Source organism: Chiloscyllium punctatum, chromosome 11, assembly GCF_047496795.1.
Source record: "Chiloscyllium punctatum isolate Juve2018m chromosome 11, sChiPun1.3, whole genome shotgun sequence".
Classification (NCBI taxonomy): domain Eukaryota; kingdom Metazoa; phylum Chordata; class Chondrichthyes; order Orectolobiformes; family Hemiscylliidae; genus Chiloscyllium; species Chiloscyllium punctatum.
Genome location: NC_092749.1, coordinates 32,298,915 through 32,322,198, shown reverse-complemented (window position 1 = coordinate 32,322,198; position 23,284 = coordinate 32,298,915). Strand labels below are relative to the sequence as shown.

At 41.2% G+C, this 23,284-nt stretch overlaps 1 protein-coding gene across 1 annotated transcript in view; it reads right to left on the bottom strand.

The window, feature by feature from the left end:
* Window positions 1–23,284, bottom strand: part of LOC140482871 (ALK tyrosine kinase receptor-like) — a 1,059,465-nt gene that overhangs the window by 87,606 nt on the left and 948,575 nt on the right. Inside the window, exons 17-21 of the mRNA XM_072580591.1 lie at window positions 20,952–21,050; window positions 20,052–20,204; window positions 19,544–19,642; window positions 18,754–18,940; window positions 16,069–16,159 (exon numbers count right to left, since the gene is read on the bottom strand). Of these exons, the coding sequence (XP_072436692.1) occupies window positions 16,069–16,159; window positions 18,754–18,940; window positions 19,544–19,642; window positions 20,052–20,204; window positions 20,952–21,050 (629 nt within the window). The remainder of the gene's footprint in view (window positions 1–16,068; window positions 16,160–18,753; window positions 18,941–19,543; window positions 19,643–20,051; window positions 20,205–20,951; window positions 21,051–23,284) is intronic.

Here is a 23,284-nt window from a genome sequence, read left to right as displayed (position 1 = left end):
CGTAACCACTTTTACGTTCTATTATCCACAGAAACAAAGCCTAGTTTAACTATCAGCTCAGTTCGGTCAGGATTGGGCTGATCACTCACTTTGCCCATCTATTCAGGGCTTCATAATCAATAGAGGTCAAAACATTTAAAGCTTTTATTCAGATTTTAATTTACAGATTTACAGTGCATCATAAATATAAGCTTCTGTTATTACCTTTTATTGACATTCAGGAGACAGAAACATGTTTTGGTTAAACAACACACATTGCCTCAGTTAACCCTGATGTGCATCTACGCTGCAAGACTCGCCATCTCCCCAGACATCAAGGATCAATTCTATGAGATACTTGTTGCTGGCCTTAATACAATTCGCAACAATTAGGGAATGTAGCTTTGAAGTGACCTCAATGTGAGGGTGGGGTAACATCTACACAGCTTGGCTAATGTGCAGAGGGCATCAGGGAATCGGCAAGATGAATGAAAAAAAAATGTTACTGAAGTTACCATGGAGTTTGTGTGTGACAAACAGCTACTTCATAAGCAAGAGTCAAAAATGTGGTGGAAAAGCACAGCCAGTCGGGCAGCATCTGAGGAGCAGGGGAGTCGACAATTCAAGCATAAGCTCTTCCTCAGGAATGTCGGGAACTTCAAAAGCAAGCATGCTACCCCGAGTCCAGGACAAATTCTGGTGCCACTAACACCAGCTAGATTTCATTATCTTTAAACATATCGCCTCAGTTGGGTTCTCATTACTCACAGCTATCATAGCATTGATCATGTGACACTCAGCACTCCCTGATATGTAGCAAGCTTCATCAAGAAAGCTGAAAGTCAATTCAAGGGCAAAGGTTACCCTCAGATCCACATTTGCTGTACTACTGATCCAGAAAGGACCCAGGATTCTTCAACAGCCTCAAACTGACACTCTCAGGCACCAAAGCACACAACCATACATGGTGACAAAGTGGAACCTCTGCATTCACTGCCCATGGGGAAAAGAGATCAGCGGAATGCTGACTGGTTTGAGGCTTATTGGGTGGAAATGGGACCAGTTCCTGCAAACCAAGACCACAGCTCTCGTGAACTACGAGCAAATCTCCGGCAAACAAAACCCAGACGCTAGGCGAAACTGAGGTCTGCAGATGCTGGACATCAGAGTCTAGATTAGAGTGGGGCTGGAAAAGCACGGCAGGTCAGGCAGCATCCGAGGAGCAGGAAATCGACGTTTCGGGCAAAAGCCCTTCATCAGGAATTCCTGATGTCATGTCGAGTGATGTGCGCTGTTCGCTGTAATTCTCTTGTCAGATGGAACGCCATCATTTCCTGAGGCTTTGCTGCTGTTTATGAAGAAGCGGGATTGCCAATCCACTGGAGTGGAAAACCACAAGCTATTTACCTTTTTGCCAGTGGCAAAGCCTCAGGAAATGATGGCATTCCATCTGACATTGCTACAAGTTGAAAAGCTGGTGCTGCTGCCAGATTTCCACAAACGCGTTTGTCTCTGCTGCTGGGAGAGATTTGTCCGGCAAGACATGTGTAATGCTAAAATAGTCAAAAGCGAAGGAGTCAGTGGTGACTGCAACAATTACTAAGGCATCAGCTTGTTTAATGTTACGGGAAAGGTCTTTATTCGCTTTGCTCTAAGCAAACTGTAGCCTGTGGTGTCAGTGATAATGTCAGTTTAACTATCAATCTCAGCGTTCCTTCAGGACTGACACAGCAATAATTGACCTGATTTTCTGACAGCTGCAGGTACAACAGAATTACAGCGAACTGCACACATCACTCGACATTGACTTCACAGACCTCACCAAGATTTTTGATCGTACAGCGGAGGCAAACTCTTTAAATGTTTGCAGAAAACAGACTATCTGCCTGGAGTCCTGAGCGTCATTTCTTCTTGCCACAAAAGCATACACAATTCTGTCAGTTGCAATGGACACATGCCTTCAGGCTGTGGAGGGGTGGGGAGAGGGTCAAGCAGGGCTGTGTGCAGGCACCAATTCTCTTTGGCATATTTTCCTTTACGTTATCACTCTAGGATTTTGAACACTCAGATGACGGTGTCTACCCGCATGTGAGAGGTGATAACAAGGTGTTCAACTTAGCGAGACAGCACATAAGGTTAAAGTGCTTTTTGTGACGCATTTGAGCCATCAAACGTTTATAGTTGTACCATGGAGAAAAGTATGACACAGAGAGTTGGATGTAGCCTTGGCTTGTCCCACCATTCTAGTTCCTGAATTGCTGATGAAGCCCCACTGGTATCCCAACTGAAACTCACTTGCAGCACTCTGTAGAATGGTTCGTTCAGGCCTGCAAGGAGTTTGGGCAAAGAATCAAAGTCAGAATGACTGACTTTATGGGCCAGGATGTAGACATTCCACCTTTCTCCAACACTGACAACCACACTGCAGTCCTTCACATAGCTCAGATCAACAGTTACCAGCAACCTGACCCTTGTTGCCGATATTAGCAGCAGGATTTATGAGGTTGCAGCCGCCTTGTCAAAATTGAGTCAAGACAAACAGCAAACTGCCTGAAAATACAAAGCTGCATAAGTAGAAGACTGTATTCTGAGCACTCTCCTTTATAGTGGTAAAACATGAACAAGCTTGGCAAGCCAAGAAAAGCAGGTAAACATCTTCCATCTCTGCTGCCATTATCAAATATGGGCTTCTCCTGGCAGGACACAGCATGCTTTCCCTTGAGTCAGCATGCCTCTGTTGGCTGGGTCATGTAGCTGAAGGGGGTAACATCTACACCCCCTAAGACATGATCTATGGTGAGGTTGCTTTGGCACAAGAGCAATGAATTACCTGTGCTTGGATGACAAGAACATCTGGAAGCTAGCCTTCAAGATAACTGGAATTTGAGTTGATATTTGGGAATTCTTACTGCTTGAGACAAGCAGTCAGGAAGTTCATGGAAAAGGAAGAAAAAAGAACTGAAGAGATAGTGGGAAAAGGAGGCAGCCAGAAGATACAAAACAATCAGTAGGTCAACACCGTTCATCTGCACCAGCTGTAGGAATTGCCGTTTTTGATCAGCCTCTATGGGCACAACAGACAACGTTCACTACAGTACAAAGTGGCATTCTGGGCACAGTCTGTCATCTTCATCATATCAACAAAAGAAACATAGCAGAGTTTTCTTTCTGCTTGTTTCAACCAGAATTGGGCTGATCACTCACTTTGTCCACTAATAGAGAACTTCACAATCATAGAAACGTAGAACATAGAAGCAAGAATTCAATACAACTCTGGAATTAAGAGTCTCACAATGGCCACAAACCCATTGTCAATTGTCAGAAAGATTCATCTGGTTCACTAATGTCCATTAGGGAAGGAAACTGCCATCCTTCCCTGGTCTAACCTGCATGTGACTCCAGATCCACAGCGATATGGTTGACTCTTAACTGGCCTCTGGGCAAATAGGAATGGGCAATAAATGCTGTCCTCGCTGGAAACACCCTCATCCCATTAATGAATAATTTTTAAAAAGTAGGCCATTCCGCCCTTCGAGCTTGCTTGGCCATTCAATATGACTATGTCTGATCATCCAACTCAGCACTCTGTTCCCATTTTCTCCCCATACCCTTTGAATTCGTTAGCTCCAACAGCCATGTCTGACTTCTTCTTAAAAACATTCAATGTTTTGGCCTCAACCACTTTCGATGGTAGAGAATTTCACAGGCTCACTCCTCTCTGAGTGAAGGAATTTCACCAAATTTCAGTCTTACCCTGGACCCACAAACTTGACTCCCAGTTCTAACAAACATTAGCCTAGGGTACTGGAATCCTAGTCCAGTCATATTATCATCATGCTACTGCCTCCCCTAATCAATACAGCTCAAAGGGTTTAAAGGCATTTATCCATTTCATTTTCCAGATTTTCCATCTGTTGTTAAATGTTACTGCCATTTATTTGGGAAAATTGTTTTGATTAAAAAGTTGGAGATTCTTTTATTCATTCTCTTAACTGTACTTAATATTTGTGTCAAGCATGAAGTATCTAACTAGAAGATGGACTTTTCTCTGACTGGTGAAAAAATTGCACTGGCTTCCACACTGACAGCACCTGTCAGCCAAGTATCAGTCCCTATAGATCAGGGATATTCACTAAAAAATTACCGAGAGCCAGCTGTGAAATTGCAACTTTAATCAAGCCTCAAGTAGAATTTTAAAATACTTACAGATTCATAGCAACTTATTTCTCAAATAGATGTTTTGGAGCAGAAAATGCAAAAAAAAAACTTATAAAAGATAAACCAATTAGATGCTGATATGGTGGGACCTAGATATGGATCTAATTTTTGTTGGAAGGGAAAGGGGCAGGACATGCTAAACATTGCAAATTGACAGAGCAAGTGAAACACAAAGATAGACTGATCTGCTTAAGTGACATGTCTCTGTTTTTTAAACTTAAAAAAACGGCTTAAAGTTCCTGTCAGCTGGGCTGCTTTGATTGCTACATCATCTGGTGTAGCTTAGAAAAAACATTACAACCCATTCCACAATTTCTCTAGATTCTTTTATTGACATTTCCCGAGGGATGTTAGTATATATTGGCCAGGATGTCTGGCTGAGTTTCAAATGATTGCATTTTCTCACCAGGGACTCTGATTTCAATATTTGATTTTCAGTGTAATGGATTAGCTGCCTTTGATGTGCCTACTGAATAGAAACTTGTTTGTACTATTACACGGCTCTGTTCTCTCCGGATCCGTCCAGCGAGGATGCTCGCAGAGTTCTGTGGGAGGACCTGCCGCAGCTCGGCCCAGAGAACGCCAGAAGGCTCGACACTCCCGTCACTTTAGAGGAGCTGACCGGCGCCCTCGACCGGCTCTCGAGGGGCAAAACCCTGGGGCTGGACGGGCTGACTGTGGAGTTCTTCAGGGCGTTCTGGGACGTCCTGGGGAGCGACTACGCACAGGTCCTGGGGGATTGTCTAAATGCCAGACAGCTGCCCCTTTCTTGGCGCAGGGCGGTCATCGTCCTGCTGCCAAAGAAGGGGGACCTTCGTTTCTTGAAGAACTGGGAATTCTCATTGCTATGAAGTTTGCATGGAATCATGGGAAATGAAGGGACATGAGTTGGTGTGGAGATGGCAATGGGTGAAGGGATGTGAAGGTGCATTTGTAAGGACATATATTGGTATGGAGAGAGGATAGGGGTGGGTGGATGGTGAAAGGGTGTAAGGGAATGAACGAGCATAACAAAGGGGTGGAAGAGATGAGTAGTAGAGGGCCTAAGAACTCTGATACAACTGGGCTGGACTCACAGATAACTGAGACTAAACAGCCAAGTTTGGCACACATCCCTGTGTGTGGCTGTTTACCATTTGCTTTCAGGGTCAGTAAACCTAACTTTTGTCCTGTCGTGACAATGGAACTCAAGCGGCTCCTTAAACTATGGCCAAGGCAGGAAAATCTACTCATATGTGTTCAATAACTACTAACACCCTGGACCCTGCTGCTCACTACCTCTCACATTCATCAGTCTTCTTTTTTGTCCCTTCCTTCACTGACCCTACCACTTTCTTGTCTGAACCTCTGCCACTTAACCTCTCGCTTCCACAACACTTTGTTCCCACAATCTCAGCAAGGGCTGCGTGAGGGCTCAGGAAAGGGGCAGCAAAAGGAAGAAAGCAAACAAGGGAGTGAGAAGACTTGTGAGTGGGAAGTGATGGGAAGAGAAATGGTGAGCGGGAGAGGCAGCGAGCTATGTATTAAGCAGCGTTATTAGAGAGAGAGAGAGCAACAATATTTCCTTTGACAGTCAGATTAAAAACATGCTAAATTGCGATGCAGTCTGAACAAAAAAGTGCCAGTTCCAATAATATTTTATAGGCAAATCAGATTAGAAACAGAAGTAAAGTAAGCTGAAGATTAATTGGTTGAGAGAGATAAAATAAACAGAAAAGAAATAGAGACAAGATTGGATGACAGATGATATATTAGCAGTGCTGATAGAAAGAAGAATGAAGAGAAACAAATCTGAATATGATGAAATCAAAATGAAAGTGAAGAAGAGAAATTGTACAATGGGATGTCCGATGAGGTATTAGAGTTAGACAAAGTCACAAAGTCACAGGGGAGTTATCCATTGTAAGGTGAAATCTTTGACAGAAAGATAAAAATAACAACAGACCATAGGTGAATAAAAAGACAAAGAGGGTAAAATATTATTTTAAAGGGATGCAGTGACAAAGAAATAGGATATATACGTGAATTATATGAAGCTTCCAATTGAGGGAATCTTCAAGGTATAGAGGGAACTGATAGATGAAACATTATATCAGAGATAAACATTGATGAGTACAGGAAAATATCCAGGCATTGATGAAGTAACAATGGAACATCTGAAAGACCTTGGAAACACAGAATTAGAAATTATAACAAAATAATTGTGATCAAATATATATGAATGGCTACATTCCAAGTGACTCAAGACATTTATTATTCATTGTTACGTCAAAAATCTGAAGCAATACAATGCAAGCATTTTAGAACTATTAGCTTAATGGGCCATCACATTAAACGGCTCTTGAAAATCTTAATAGAAAGGAATATTAACACACTTAAAGGATAGATTGGTGAAACACAGGCAGAAACTTATGGATGTCTGAATTACGTTGGCTATGGTGAGAAATGTGGCAGAATCACAAAAGAAGTCCAGTGAGACCTGTCTTGACATTGGAAACAAACCGTTGCATCTTTTAGCTCAGCTCCACACTTTAAGGTGAGTTTCTCACCAGATGGTGCAGAGTTGCCTCTTAAGGAGGATTGTTATTCGTTAACAACCTTATTAACAGCATCCATGTCTTGCCTTGAACTACCTTTTTGAGCACTGCCCCCTCAGCCAGAGATACCAGACTCACAAAGTTGCTGTACTGCCATATTGTTTAGCCTCGACACAAAGCCAGAAAGCTTATCTTAGTTGTCACCAGTCCTCAGTCAAGACAAGGGAGATAGTCTTCGGTAAAGGGGTTCCAGCACAGTAAGACAAGGGCAGCTCTGACACTTGTCCACAGTATTTGGTTGAGGACATTACAAGGAGGCACTCCTGCAGTGATGTCTTCGGCCTGAGATGATTGGCGTCCGCCAATCCCAACTATCTTGCTTTCTGCAAAATATCAGGCCATCCAACCAACAGAGGGCATTCCTCTTGATTCCCAGTTTTGCACGGGCTCCTTGGTACTATTTTCAGTCAAATGCTATCTTGATGTCAAGGGTACTCACTCTCACCTCACCTCTGGAGTTCAGCTCTTTTCTCTAGGTTTGGACCAAGGCTGTAATGAGGTCAGGAGGCAAATGGCCCTTACAGAACCCAAACTGAGTATCAGTAAGTATGTTATTACTGAGGACAGCAACTTCATGCTGTTCTATGTTTTTGAATCACAAACCAGATGCTGGAATGGCATTTCCAAAAAAAACTTTTGTGGATCATCACATTTTAATGTTTCCCTTTCTGTTTGTGTGCACTCATCAGAAATTGTTGTTTAATTCCCATATAAATAGCACTGATAACCACTCACTTTTATTGTTACAGCAAAACCGAGCCCTTTACCTACTGATTCCACAGAAAATTGCCTGAAAGGGAAATGTTTGCGTGAGTTCAGCAAAATCAGAAGAGCTAAAAATGAAAGAGAGGGATATAAAAAAGAGCTATTACAATATAGATTTTCAAGAAAAGTGATAGCTAAGTGATTCATTACATCAGGGGCTTAAAGCCAAGTTAAAATTAATGGTGCAAATTTATTTTGAAGCATCAAACGGACATTTCATAATTGATGACAAATGGCAAATGAAAGAATTCCAGGGAGATCAATGGTCACCAGAAATGGACTGTCTGCATCCATTATATGACTCCATTTATATCTGTTAGCCGGCATAACTCCCTGTTAGTGATCAGCTTTGAACTGATTAAAATCTATGCCATCTGATTTAAGGATGCCAAGCAATGTATAGTAGCATTGCCAGTGGATGTTGGAGTAATTACCTCCCATCAATATTTTGCCACTGATGCCTTCCGGCATGAACTAATTTGCAGTATCAGCCAATATGCTAACCGCGTATAATCATTCATTTGTAGAGTCTCTTCTATTATTTTCAGGAGCTCTGTAAGCACTAATGAGGTAATGGGTCACTTTCTGGAAGGGGAGTGTTTTGATACACACAGAGACCAAAGAAAAGCTCAAAGGCTTCAGAAAGAAAGCCTGCGATCAAATGTCACTCTTCAAACTTTGTTCCACTGAACCAATGAAAAGCAATATAACTCAATATTAATTAACTGGCAATTCAAATAAAAAATAAAATGCCATTTTAATTTATTGATATAACAAAGATACTGCTCATGTAGTTATAAGTATTTCCTACACAAATGTGGGACTGTGTGTAATCTCTCGAAGTATGCATGATCTCTCACTACTTACTCTATGTACGATGCATATTGTCCTTGGTCACCTGCTGCCAGGCATAGTCTTGGAAAGGGTTACTTCATTACTGTAACAAGAGCAATCTTCCTCATAACCATCTAGTGGCACATTAGTTCCAATTTTCAGCATCCACAGCATGTAGATTTTGTAAAGGCACATCCCTTCACAGTTAATGAATGGGGATTTGGGGCACTGCACTAATTCAACATGTGAGCACACATTCCATCTTGGATTTTTTTGTCTGTCCTTTCCTTCTTGTAAAGGTCGCAACAATTATGTACAATGATCTGGGGTTTATAATTCTGAAGAGAACTACAAAATAATACTGCATAATGTCAACAATGATCACACATTAGTATAATTAAAAGAGCAAAAGGTTATTGAAATAATGCACTCATGGTTACTTTCAGTTCTTGAGTTGTATTCACCAGAAACTATATTCCATCCATTGTGCCCGGACTTAGTTGCCATCAAAAAAGGCTCATGTTAACAAACTGTTTCTCGCACACAAGACATAAAAGTCCTGATGATACACAATTCCCAGAGACTTCCTTCACCAACCTGAAATTCTGAAAAAGGAGCAATAGGTCTTTTCCAATCTACATCCATTGTTTTTTCTAATTCCACACTCTGCTCTTCCCAACTGTATAACACAAATAGTAACACAGTTTCTGCTCCAAAAACTCATCTTAACTTACATGCTTACATCACAGCTTGGTGCTTGAGCTTGTAACCTTCTGGCCCAGAGGTGAGTCTGGCCACAACTGAATAAAATTAACACAAATGTGAAAGAGATCATCGGTGACTCATTACTTTGATTTTCTTTCTATCACAATCTGTGACAGCTCCTTCGCTGTTAGGTTTCTTGCTGTAGACAGTCATTTATGACATTTGTTCAGCCATTTTACAGCCCATTGTGTGTCAGTAAAAGAAATAATTGGTCATAGTCTGCAAAAGACAGAAGCATCTCTCTCCATTACACACAATTAGTTACAGATCATTTGAGGAGAAGCACTCCAGAAGCATGGAGAAGACAGAGCTTTCTCCAGCTGGAATGGGAGCTGAACCTATACCATTGGCGTGATTCTCCATTGTGCATTAACCATCTAATCAGCAGAGCTAACCAAATGATAAGACTTCACACAGGCATGTCGAACTGGAGTGATTTTATGTGTAAAGCTCTCTTAAAATGTTGGCAAATGAAGAGTATCAGGAGGAAGTTGTCACCACAATCCATGTCATGCCTGAGCAGCTTCTAAGAAAGATGTGAACAAGATGTAAGAATATGGCATTGTTCAGCAGATTTCATGAAGACCACATTTTGGACACTACCTGTAGGACCATCTGGAGTATGGCTGCGATGTGTAGTTTAAAGAGACTGACATTTTTTCCTTCATTGATCACAATATATCTGCCTGTATCTGTCTTATCTTCGGGAGGAAGTGATCATCCTCACTTCCATCCCGTCGCACTTGATTTCAAATTTCTAGCATCCTCAAATTTTGCTTTTGTGGTGGTGCTTCAATTTTGCAGATAACGTACAGGGTTTTCGAGCACTGCATTGGTTCAACACTTGCCATCTTATTTCTTTTTTCTGCCTGCAGACTTATTTTGTCAGCTTCTTTTTTTCTCTAACAAAGGCTGCAACAATGGTTGGCCCCAAACAGTCAGCGAGAGGCTGCAGGCCTGTGGCAGGAGCACAGAGTCAGAAAAACTCCGGGCTCCACAAACCCGAATAGGGAGAAAGTGAGCTGGAGAGTCGGATTTTCATTCCGGAGGTGGGTGGATGTTCACAGAAGTCAGACCCATCACATTTGGTGGCAGCCACAAGGACTTCCAGGTGTAGCTCAGCCCAAGGAAAACGCCCACCCTGGGATATGACACTTTGCCCTGTCTGTAAACTACAGTGAAGGAGAAAATCATCCCTCACCCCTTCACAGCCCCTCAACTCATATGCCAACACATATGACCTTATGTCCACTCCTGTAACTCATGGCAATTTGGATAGCCACCTTTCAGATGTAACTAAAAAAGGATTGGTCAGCATACAATGCAAAATTTATTGTAACAAAACTACATTATAACATAGACTGTTCAGCCCACACTAACCTCAGCTCTGTCTCCTATAGGTTCCTTCTTTGTTTTGACTTAATCAAGTATAAATGCCTTCAGACTCATTTATAACACCTTCCCCCAAATCTTTTCACCTCATAATGACTAAACTGTTCTACATTTACCAATATCCAATCTCTGCCAATCTGGAGGTTTCACAATTCTCCAGTACTGTGTTTTCTTCAGATTCACAAGAATGGTTGTTTGTTGGGTAGCAGTTTTTTGACTTGGACTATCTTCCAGATGATCTGAGGTTTATAGCTTTCTCAAAAAAACCAAAAGGTGTTTAAATTCATATGTTCCTTAAGGGAGGGGTTTTAGAGCTGTCTGTTTATCCTAATAGATGTTGGTATAATCCTGGCTTTGGAGGGTAATTTTTATTCTTTGTGTGCTTTAGATTTGTGTACATTTGTCTGTTTTTAGTGGTGTCTTCCATGGAGTTGCATGCTCCATATCTTCAATATGAGTCAGTGGAATGTTGTTCTCATTGTGTCAATAGATCTATGCTAAAGTAGGTCGACTTATTATTTCAACTTCTTTGGTATGTTTTGGGATGTCTCCTTCTCGCTCAGTGTGTGAATTATTGGTTAAACCAGCTTGACCATTTCCTCAATTGCGATCCCTGGAGGTACATCCTTGCTTGAAGTGATACCCTTTAGTGATGCTGGTGATTCTGTGTGGGACCTTTTGTTCAACCTTGTCCCTCTTTAATCACAGCATCCTCAATGGAAGACTTGAATTTGGGGTAGATGATTATTCAATGTACTGGATAGTAATTTGACTCAATTCAATTGCAGATACTTCCACTTTCTATATATCATTACACATCCCATCTCAAGTCATACAGATGGTTCAGTTGCTGTCTCTTTGCTCGTCTTGAACTTTGTTGCAACTTGGGATCTGAACCCTCTTCAGTTTTGATAATCGTGGAAAACATTTCAGCCAAACTATTATAGTCATAGCTTCCCATCTCATACACAGTGTGAAACAATTCTTTTATTAAAATAACTAGCCCTTAGAAGATTCTCTTTTTTGTTTAGGTTCCAATGTAAGCTTACAAATCCGAGCAAAATGTCCTACTGGATTTTCCTGTGACTGTATCTTTTTCAGCACTTTTTCTGAATACTTACTTCTCTGCAGTAAAAAGCAATCAGTTTTAAAAACCTGGGCACCATTCGAGTCTCAGAGATTTCTTTGCACTGCAGTGTTAGCAATGACTTTTATTGTCTGCTATTTATCCTAAACACTGCATTGGCTATCTGGCATGTGCTTTGTGGTTTTTAACCTCATTAACTTGCTCATTGTTATGGGATCTGAAATAACTAGAGGAATTTGTTAAGTGCGTACAAGACAATTTTCTGATTCAGTATGTGGTTGTACCTACTAGAGAAGGTGTAAAACTTGACTTACTCTTGGGAAATAAGGCAGGGCAGGTGACTGAGGTGTCAGTGGGGGAGCACTTTGGGGCCAACAACCATAATTCTATTAGATTTAAAATAGTGATGGAAAAGGATAGACCAGATCTAAAAGTTGAAGTTCTAAATTGGAGAAAAGCAAATTTTGATGGTATTAAGCAAGACCTTTCAAAAGCTGATTGGAGGCAGATGTTCGCAGGTAATGGGACGGCTGGAAAATGGGAAACCTTCAGAAATGAGGTAAAGAGAATCCAGAGAAAGTATATTCCTGTCAGGGTGAAAGGAAAGGCTGGTAGGTGTAGGGAATGCTGGATGACTAAAGAAGTTGAGGGTTTGGTTAAGAAAAAGAAGGAAGCATATGTCAGGTATAGACAGGATACATCGAGTGAATCATGAGAAGAGTGTAAAGGAAGTATAAAGGAGTATACTGAAGAGGGAAATCAGGAGGGCAAAAAGGGGTCATGAGACAGCTTTGGTAAATAGAATTAAGGAGAATCCAAAGGGTTTTTACAAATACATTAAGGACAAAAGGTTAACGAGGGAGAGAATAGGGCCCCTCAAAGATCAGCAGGGCGGCCTTTGTGTGGAGCCACAGAAAATGGGGGAGATACTAAATGGGTATTTTGCATCAGTATTTACTGTGGAAAAGGATATGGAGGATATATACTGCAGGGAAATAGATGGTGACATCTTGCAATATGTCCAGATTACAGAGGAGGAAGTGCTGGATGTTTTGAAACGGTTAAAGGTGGATAAATCCCCAGGACCTGGTCAGGTATACCCTAGAACTCTGTGGGAAGCTAGAGAAGTGATTGCTGGGCCTCTTGCTGAGATATTTGTATCATCGATGGTCACAGGTGAGGTGCCAGAAGACTGGAGGTTGGCTAACGTGGTTCCACTGTTTAAGAAGGGTGGTAAGGACAAGCCAGGGAACTATAGACCAGTCAGCCTGACCTCGGTGGTGGGCAAGTTGTTGGAGGGAATCCTGAGGGACAGGATGTACATGTATTTGGAAAGGCAAGGACTGATTAGGGATAGTCAACATGGCTTTGTGCGTGGGAAATCATGTCTCACCAACTTGATTGAGTGTTTCGATTAAGTAACAAAGAGAATTGATGAGGGCAGAGCGGTAGATGTGATCTATATGGACTTCAGTAAGGCATTCGACAAGGTTCCCTATGGGATACTGATCAACAAGATTAGATCTCATGGAATACAGGGAGAACGAGCAATGTGGATACAGAACTGGCTCAAAGGTAGAAGACAGAGGATGGTGGTGGAGGGTTGTTTTTCAGACTGGAGGCCTCTGACCAGTGGAGTGCCACAAGGATCGGTGTTGGGTCCTCTACTTTTTGTCATTTACATAAATGATTTGGATGCGAGCATAAGAGGTACAGTTAGTAAGCTTGCAGATGGCACCAAAATTGGAGGTGTAGTGGACAGCGAAGAGGGTTACCTCAAATTACAACAGGATCTTGACCAGATCAGCCAATGGGCTGAGAAGTGGCAGATGGAGTTTGGTTCTATTAAATGCGAGGTGCTGCATTTTGGGAAAGCAAATCTTAGCAGGACTTATACACTTAATGGTAAGGTCCTAGGGAGTGTTGCTGAACAAAGAGACCTTGGAGTGCAGGCTCATAGCTCCTTGAAAGTGGAGTCACAGGTAGATAGGATAGTGTAGAAGGCATTTGGTATGCTTTCCTTTATTGGTCAGAGTATTGAGTACAGGAGTTGGGAGGTCATGTTACGGCTGTACAGCACATTAGTTTGGCCACTGTTGGAATATTGCATGCAATTCTCATCTCCTTCCGATCGGAAAGATGTTGTGAAACTTGAAAGGGTTCAGAAAAGATTTACAAGGATGTTGCCAGGCTTGGAGGATCTGAGCTATAGGGAGAGGCTAAACAGGCTGGGGCTGTTTTCCCTGGAGTGTCGGAGGCGGAGGGGTGACCTTATAGAGGTTTATAAAATTATGAGGGGCATGGATAGGATAAATAGGCAAAGTCTTTTCCATGGGGTCGGGGAGTCCAGAACTAGAGGGCATAGGTTTAGGCTGAGAGGGGAAAGATATAAAAGAGACCTAAGGGGCAACGTTTTCATGCAGAGGGTGGTACATGTATGGAATGAGCTGCCAGAGGATGTGGTGGAGGCTAGTACAATTGCAACGGTTAAGAGGCATTTGGATGGGTATATGAATAGGAAGGGTTTGGAGGGATATGGGCCGTGTGCTGGCAGGTAGGACTAGATTGGGTTGGGATATCTGGTCGGCATGGACGGGTTGGACCAAAGGGTCTGTTTCCTTGCTGTACATGTCTATGACTCTATAACTCCACACAGGCTGGTATCCTGTCACCAAGTCACCTTTTGTTTATATATGGAGAGTCCTTGACACTGATTTAGGTCGCTCAGAGCCACCTGTCAGAATGAACAGGATGTCTGAGTAACAGCTCCAATCAGGGAACTCATATTCCATGAAGTTCACCAGGCTGATCTATTACAATCACCACAGGATCACATGTTAATTACAGACAAGGAAAACCATTCCGGTTAATTCATCCATCCAGAGACTTCCAAACATCCCCTGCAGTTGCACCATACTTTTTCTTAAATGATCATTTGCATTGAATAATTAATCAGTTTTGTTTATAAAAGATGGACTTCTCTTGTTGAGAATACCACCTTCCCCAGTAATTTGTAGACTGTGTAAACACCATTACTGTAGTTAAGAACTGATGTTTTTATGGGTAATTGTTTATTTAACTGATAAATTAAAACAGTCACTGCTCTTGGAAATTAGTACACTTATCGAGTGAAGATTTGTGTTGATAATCATAAAGATGTCAGTGGTAGTGAAATAGAATATCTTTACTGTTTCGGGAACTCCACGTCAAGCATTAAGTAGTCTGATTGGATGCAGACTGAAGGTCCCTTTACTCTGTCCACAACAATGTATCTCTATATCAACCTCATCATACTCTCCTTCCCCGCTGGACTTTCCTATTGGTCTCCACTGGATTCAATCCTAGTTTCCTACAGTGAAGGAATTGCACAATAACTCATGCAATCACATTATAAGGAGAGAGAAATCATGTCCGACTGTTAGACATTTCTGTGAGGAAGCTACATGTGTTGTTGAGTATACAAGAGAAAGCTGAAGTCATCAACACTGGCCGATGCCATAATGTAATATGAACAGAAGTCATCACATGAAATTGTACAATTGTACCATCTGACTCCTCGTGATTAACTTTCAAAAACATTTCCCACAGAGTTTGACTTGTGATTTTCTCCAAAAGGGAATGGAACGGCAGACAGAATCAGAATAAGCTGATTTCCTATTGCCTTCTCAAGCAGCTTCGTATTTTTAAAGTGTCCTTTGACAAGGAGAGGGCTTGGGCAAATTCCTTGTGTTTGTGCGTATGGAGGGACAGGAATTAGAAAAGTCATGTAATCTCACAGGCACAAATGAGATGATGCATTGCAACAAAAGCTAAGGACTGGATCTAAAGCAGGAAACATGATGACTGGGCTCATGTAATCATGTGAGAGGCAGTGTGTCAGTCTCTCAGTGGTGGGAAAATCTGCCCTGATTAAATGGCCCTCAGCAAAGGTCCCACATTATCAAACTCTTTGTGATTTTGTGAGGGAACCAGCCAGCATCAGGAAGGAGGGGCGTGCAACTGAAATCCTACTTTGGCTTTGGCCTCCTACATACATGGTAACCACAAATTTCACTCTGACATCCCAATCTTGCCCTCGCTCACCTCTGCTTCTGGGCCTTACCATCAGCTGCTCGTGCTCCCACTCACATTGGCAGCCCCATCAACCAGGGCCTCAATAGTGGGAAGACCTGGGCCGTGTTTGATGGGCTTGATGGGCACTTGACGCTGTTGGGTCTCCTCCATAGGGGTGGGGTTTCCTGCTAGCCCTCAGTTGAGGAGACCCCTTTGCTCAGCAGTGCTTTGGAGGCAAAAATGTTGGGACAGAATTTCTCCAAAGTTTCAGTGATACTTATCAAGAAAAAAAGCTGCAATACATGAAGAATATAGCTCAACACCACTTGAAAATTAACATGTGATTAAAGACACCAATGGAAATCACAGTGTTCTCACCTTCACAGCAACTTGCAAAGGGCTGGGTTCGCCTGGAACACCGGTCACTTGACCTTCATATACCTCGCCAAATGCTCCATGTCCCAGGCCCCTGTCAGAAAAATCATTCTGTCAACACCAACCATTTTCAACTAATACAGCATCTCCAAGCTCTAAAAGAATCAATTATTGCAATCCCTCTTGTACACTCACTTCTATTATAATAAGGCAATCATCATTGAGTAAATGTTGTGATTTGTGAACATAAGAATGAATCAGGTTATAAACTATTTAAATAAAAGTCTTTCTAATTTTAAAGCATATTTTGCCAAAAAAGTCACAAATCGTAAAGGGAAAAGAATGAGTGTCCTTTTGAATGAAAGTGCTTGAAAGGTTTAATTACACATGCATCAGCACAGGGGTATTTATAGTCGACTACCCTGAATTCAATCATTTAACTTAAACAATGTGATCATTCAATTTTTACCAGTAAGTTTTTGATTTGCTATTATTTTACATGCTTAGTTCATATTCTTGGGTATTTCAGGCTGTTTAAACTTAAGAAATGATTGAATTATTCAGAGTGGATTGTACATGCCTCTGCATTTAACATCAGATTATCCAAGCAGGAGCTTGCAAATATTCACATTAACCCAGGAACCTGTCGTGCAGATATTTACAAATATTCACTCATGACTAAAGTTGACAAATAATCAGAATTTATTGATAATATAAGAAATAAAAACTTTTCACAAAGTAATTCTTCTCATCACAGTGCTCGGTTTTCTCTTTTTATTCTTTTCAACTTGGTGTTTTTCTGCTGTTTCAGCCCCCCCTGTTCAGGGCATTGTGTGCTTACTTACTTGGGCATGTGTCAGTTAAGTAGTGACATTGTTATTGTCCCAGAGGTGAATTTGTCTAACATAAGCTATTGTCCTCCATTTCCTATACAGTGTCACTCTTGATTATCAGAACAAGAAGAAAACTTTGGAAATTAGACCACTGTAAGGGGATCCAAAATGAATGAGCATACAGTTTTCCAGTTGAGATTCATTTCTCTAAAGCAAATAATTAGGTAGCCTAAACCTAATATGATAGTCACAAAGTAAAAATTTTACCAATTACAGCTAACAATAATGGATTCTTTTGAAGTATATAAACCAGGGATTGTGCAACACATAAACACATTGGTCTACCTATCATACATTGAATCCCTATAGTGTGGGGGCAGGCCAGTTAGCCCATCAACATCCCTTCCAGACCCACCTCCCTGCCTTATCCCTATAACCCATGACCAATCCAATTAGCCTGCACATCCCTGAACAGTGTAGGCAATTTCCCATGGCCAATCCACCTAACCTGCACATCTGTGGACTTTGGGAGGAAAATGGAGAACCCAGAGGAAACCCACACAGACACCTGAGCCATGGAATCAAACCCAGGTCTCTGGCACTGTGAGGCAGCACCGCTAACTACAGAGCCACCACGCTGCCTGCAGCAGTGAGCTTTCTGAAAAGGGAAGCCATCTTGGCTCATCACTGTGCCTTTCACCCATGTCAATGCAATTTCTTTTTCATGTTACATATATTTATTGGTTTTGTTTTAAAGGTGCTACAGATTCTTTTCCCACATTGTCTCTGGTAATGCATTCCATGACCTAATAATCAAATGAGGTTCAAAATACATTTCCTTTCTTTTTTTTTCTGTTCTTTTGAATATTTTGCAAATGTTATGCCCTTCAACTACTGACCTATTGGTGTTTAGAGCTGAGTACAGTATTAGAAAATGAGGACCTACCTTTAATTTCCACTTCCCTCAATATCTGCACTACATTGACCAGGAAATTAAGGTGTAGTTAATTTGGGATTTGAAATTGTTACAATGACATAAAGAGGAAGGCTTGTAGCTCTTTTTGCATTGGATCTTGGACTTAATTGATCAAGAGAACTGCAAAGATTAACCAATCTGAGGCAGGATTTTTCAGATGATGGATATATTCTGTCCCCTCAAAGATCATTTAACATCCCCATGTGAAAATGAAGTCCAACATCCAAGAGTTCATTGACCGAGGAATGCCAACAGGAGCAGGGACCACTCCTGGGATTACATTGCATCCCTGACACAGAAGAGTCTGGAACTGGGTTACAGATAAATTGGGGACCACAGGTGAGTGGGTGTGGGACAAGAGATGGAGTGTATTCTGACCAGAGCCAGGAGAGGAGGCCCTGGGGAAGCGAGAGTGTTGTCCCACAAGTCAGGGGTGCCATTGGCAGGGGCTGGGGATATATGATCAGAAAAGGAGGCCTCTGAAGGAGGCACAAACCACAGGCCAGAAAATGGCAGCCAAGCCAGTGATGGGGGATCAGAAACAGGAAAAATCTTACAGACTTCCCAGCCTGAGAAACCATTCAGAGATGCAAGTGAAATTCTGCCTTTGATGAATCACTGGGATAACTATAAGGGTCAAAGCAGATCTCAGCTATATTAGGATGAGACACAAATGGCCAGCAACACTGCTCCTCCCAGCTTCATGTTTAGCGTATTTTAAAAACAGAAGCAAAATATTGTGGACGCTGAAAATCTGAAATGAAAACAGAAAACGCTAGAAATATTCAATAGTTCAGGCAGTGAAACTGAGCAACTTTGAAAATATTAAGTAAAAATAATGTAACCCACATTCAAGGCTTTAGCTTTTCTCTGACTCACCGTATGAGGACAATGTTTTTGCGGGAAACTTCTTTGAGATCACTGATGGAAGTAGTTTTTCCAGCAAAGCAGTAGTTGGGATTGTAGTCGGTCATGATGGTTGAAGTTCGCAGCTTGCTGAGCTTGTAATCAGGACTTTGTAGTTCCATCTGCATGGCTTGCAGTTCTTGGTGTTTGAGGCGATACACTACAATAAACAGCATTTAATGCAATTATCTATGAAACTCTAGTTACCATACTTAAAGAAGAATGCATCAACTCATAATAAGGCAAGGTTTTAAATGAAGTAAAAGTCAAAAGTGCTGAAAAAAACTCAATTTAAGCTGCTACCTAAAATACAGTTAACATTTTAGGTCCCTCTTCTATACCATTCCTCTGCCATCAGATCTGAAACTTTGGTTAGATTCTCATGTGGGTAAATGGGATCTTGGCTGCAAGCTAGAGCCACAGTACTTTCTTTTTGCTGATCTCCCTTGCCTCTTTCTTCCTCCTTCCTTGAGTAGGTCTCTGCTAGCATTTAAAGGCAACCTTAAAGGGCAACTGTAATTCAGCTACAAACAGCAAGAAACATTGAAAAGTGGCAAGTGCTTGCAAGAGATCGAAAGCACCAACTTGTCAGTAGAGGAGGGGACACAGAGCTTTCTCGGAACAACTCTGCCATTCACCAGATTCTGAGGCGATTTCACAAGCCTAGGTAGTTCTTAATGAAACATGGATAGAAAGGAATTAACTTGGTAGATGAGAAAAAGGGGTTCTTTCATATTTCAACACAAACCATGTCCCAACTCACCAATCATGATTCCTGAGAAGGCGAGAAGCAAGGCAGCTACCACAACCGACAACACGACCGAAAGCACAAGGGAGAGTGGCAGGTGGCCCTCGGGGGGTACTAGCAAAGAAGAAAGATGATAAGAAAACTCCTCGGAAAGCAATAAATTATTTCATTCAATGCTTGTCTTCCATGTTTTCATCCTAGCCCTATTTAATGAATCTGTACGCAAGTGCTTATTGCTATTCGTTGCAGAGTTCTTCACAACTCTGAGTCATTCTTAGCTGCACTCAGTCTTCAGTTCGACTGTGTGGGTCAATGCTCTGCTCAGTGTTTCACATCTAAGAAACATCAGCTTTCAGCAGCAATTTGTTTGCCACAGCAAAAGAGTACATGAGTGCCATGTATCTACTCTTCCAGAAAATAAGTTGAAGTGTTTTTGATAATGATGATGTTTAAATATATGTTATTCAGGACAAATCTGAAAAGGGATTGGAAAAAAAACAACCATCTCAAAGCTGATACTCACAAATGCAGGTAACACTGTCAGAAGCCAATATTTTTCCTGATTCACACAAACAGATGAGTTCTTCTTTAATATGGTCAAATACACAGTCATTATGTTCACAGTGGCTGCAATTTAAATGCAGCACAATTTCAACCTCCCCGTGGCTTTCTGTCACTGTGTAGAGAGAGGAACAGACAGAAAAAAGAAACAAAGTGTGAGATAAAGATGGAGACAAAAAGACAGGGAGTAGACTTGCTAACAAGGAGGCACAGAGGGGGATAGAAAGCTAAAGACTCAGGTACAGATGAAGAAACAGAACCATCAACTGATAATGGATCAGACAAATTGAGCAAAAGATAAGCAGTGAGTCCACATTGCAAACAAAAAACAACTTGAGCCTAATGACTTACTTTCTATGAAGAAAAATACTTGATTTACACTTGGATTATTTCGTGATCTGGCTGAGATCACTTACTTATTTTCACATGCATTTTGGTTTGGCGTCTTGATGCCTCTTCAGTCATTTATCAGAAAGGTTGAATCTCATAAGGAGGAAATCTGATGGTGCAGCAGTGGTGTCTTTACCCCTTGCCAGCAGCCTTGGTTTAGACCCATGCTAGAACTTGCTGGCCATGGAAGGGGCACACAAGAATTCTTCCACCACAATCCCAAAAAAAAAGTGTATGAGAGGATACTTTCAGAAAATGCACCGGGGAACATCTGATGATGAACAAGTGACTTTAGCCAAGTCTTATAATTGCCAGTCAATACCAGCATTACCTGGATTCCAATATAGAATATTGAACAATGTTTAAATAATGTCCCAGTGGAAAATCTAAGCTTTTGAATCTTGCACGTAATTGATGATAGAATACTATAAAACATGTAACTGTTGCAGAACTGCCCACAGATCTTACCTACCTGCTAGTGGTGGGGTATAGATTTCACCCAATGGACTAATATAAGAAACACCACAGCCACCATCTTTTTCAGGATGATTATTCTCAGTTGCATTCCCACCTGTGGTTAATACGACAGGATTCAATTCACTTGATTTCCTTCCATTCATTTACAAAATTACATTGCTTTACTAATTAAATAAAATCCAAGGCTAGAATATAAAATCAAAATACAAACTTTCAGCAACATTATCTGTGTAGAACTGAAGAAGCAAGACCTTTAGCTCCTTGTATCTCTCTCATACACACACACACACGCACACACACACATGCACATACATATACATATACACACACACACACAGACACACACAAATTAACGGCCATCAGTACATAACAAAATGCTACAGATGCTGAATGCTTTTAACAAAAGGTTCTTGAATTGAAAAGTTATCTTGGTTTCTCAACTGAGCATTTCTATGTACAGTTAAAATCATGAAGGTATTGTATCTTTCAACATTTACATGACTTGTCATCAAATGACCGGTCAAACTGGCATTTGTCACCAGGGATGGATTAGAAGGATCCGTGGCCGTACAATGTCAGATGGCAGATACTCTCCCTCTAATTTGTGTGGAGATCATTCTGTAAAATGTTGGGTGATTGTTCCTCTTGTGAACTGCATAGAGTAAAGATAGGTCACTTGTGATATTTATAGGAACCTTTTTTGTGGCGTGTAACAAGAAGGTCCTGGGCAATTAATAAGTGTGGACATAGTGGTCTCCTTGCTCTTTTATTGGCTGAGTATATGAAATTTTGAGATCAATGACTCCACAAATATGAAGGGAATCACAGGATATAGGTATAGAGCAGCAAAGTGAAGTTGTGGTAAAAGAAAAAACATATCTCATTGACTGGTGGGGCAAGCTTGAGGAGCATATGGTCAAATCCTGCTCCTCATTCTTATTTTGTTATATCTCTCTTGTTTTTCAGGAAATTATTTTCTATATTTCAATCATGGAACACATTAGAACCTCCAAAAGAAATTTATTGCTTGAAATTATATTCTTAAAGTTACAACAACCAACAGATGGATTATTCCTTTTGATGCAAACATACCAATCAAATGACAAGGATTTGTGAAACAATAATTTTTTTGAAGGTAAGGTTACATACAAATAATGTTAATGAAAAGGCTAAGTAGGCATGTCTGACTCCGACCATCTGCTCCGGTAGATCAACTACAAGTTATAGGACTGTTATATTGCTTCCTGTCAAAGTGATAGGCACTGGACATTAAGTTACTTAATACGATGAGAGCCCATGGTGTTGGAGGTGGTATATTTACATGGTTACAGGTTTGGCTAAATAATAGAAGATAGAGAGTTGGGAAAAGGGACATTTTCAGGGTGCCAACTAGTTGACTGCCACAGGAATAATGTTGGGACAATTATTTATAATATACATTAATGACTTGGATAAAGAAAATGAAGGTGTTATCACCAAGTTTGCAGATGACACAAAAACATGTGGGAAGGCAAGTGGTGAGGATGAGACAAGGAGTTACGATGGGCTATAGACAGGTTAAGTGAATGGGCAAAATGTTGGCAGATGGAATATAATGTGGGAAAATGTGATGTTTTGCACTTTGGTGGGGAGAGTGAAAGATCTGAATATTATTTAATTGGAGAATGACTGCAGGAAGCTGCAGCACAGAGGGATTTGGAAGTCCATATCCATGAATCATGAAAAGCTAAAATCCAAGTTCAGCAGGTCGTAGGGAACGAAAATGGAATGTGTCCTTCATCTCAATGGAGTATATTAACCGTGATGTCTTTCTAAAATGAGACAAGGCGCTAGTCAGACCACACCTGGAATACTATAGACAGTTTAGGACCCTTATTTAAACAAAGATATTCTGGGATGGTCCAGGGACGCTCACTCAGTTTGATTCTGGGTAAGGAAGGATTTTCTTATGGGGAGACGTTGAGTGGGTTGGTCTTATTCTGTTGGCTGTTTTGAAGAATAAGAAATAACCTTATTGAAACATACAAGATTCTTAGGAGGCTGACAAGGTCAATATGGTTCCCCTTGTGGGAAAGTCTAGGACCAGACAGAATAATCTTGGAGCTTGGGGGGGTCTCTCATTTAAGACAGTGAAGAGAAGGATCTTCTTCTGTCTCAAGATGGTGAATCTATGGAATTCTTTACCTCAGAGGGCTGTCAAGGTTGCGTTGCTAAGTATATTCGTACATCCCAAAATACTTAAAAATAATCAAGTTAACCGCTTGAATAATCATCAAGACTCTTAACTACTTTCAACTGGTCTCCAGCACAGCTTCCCCCCACCCCACT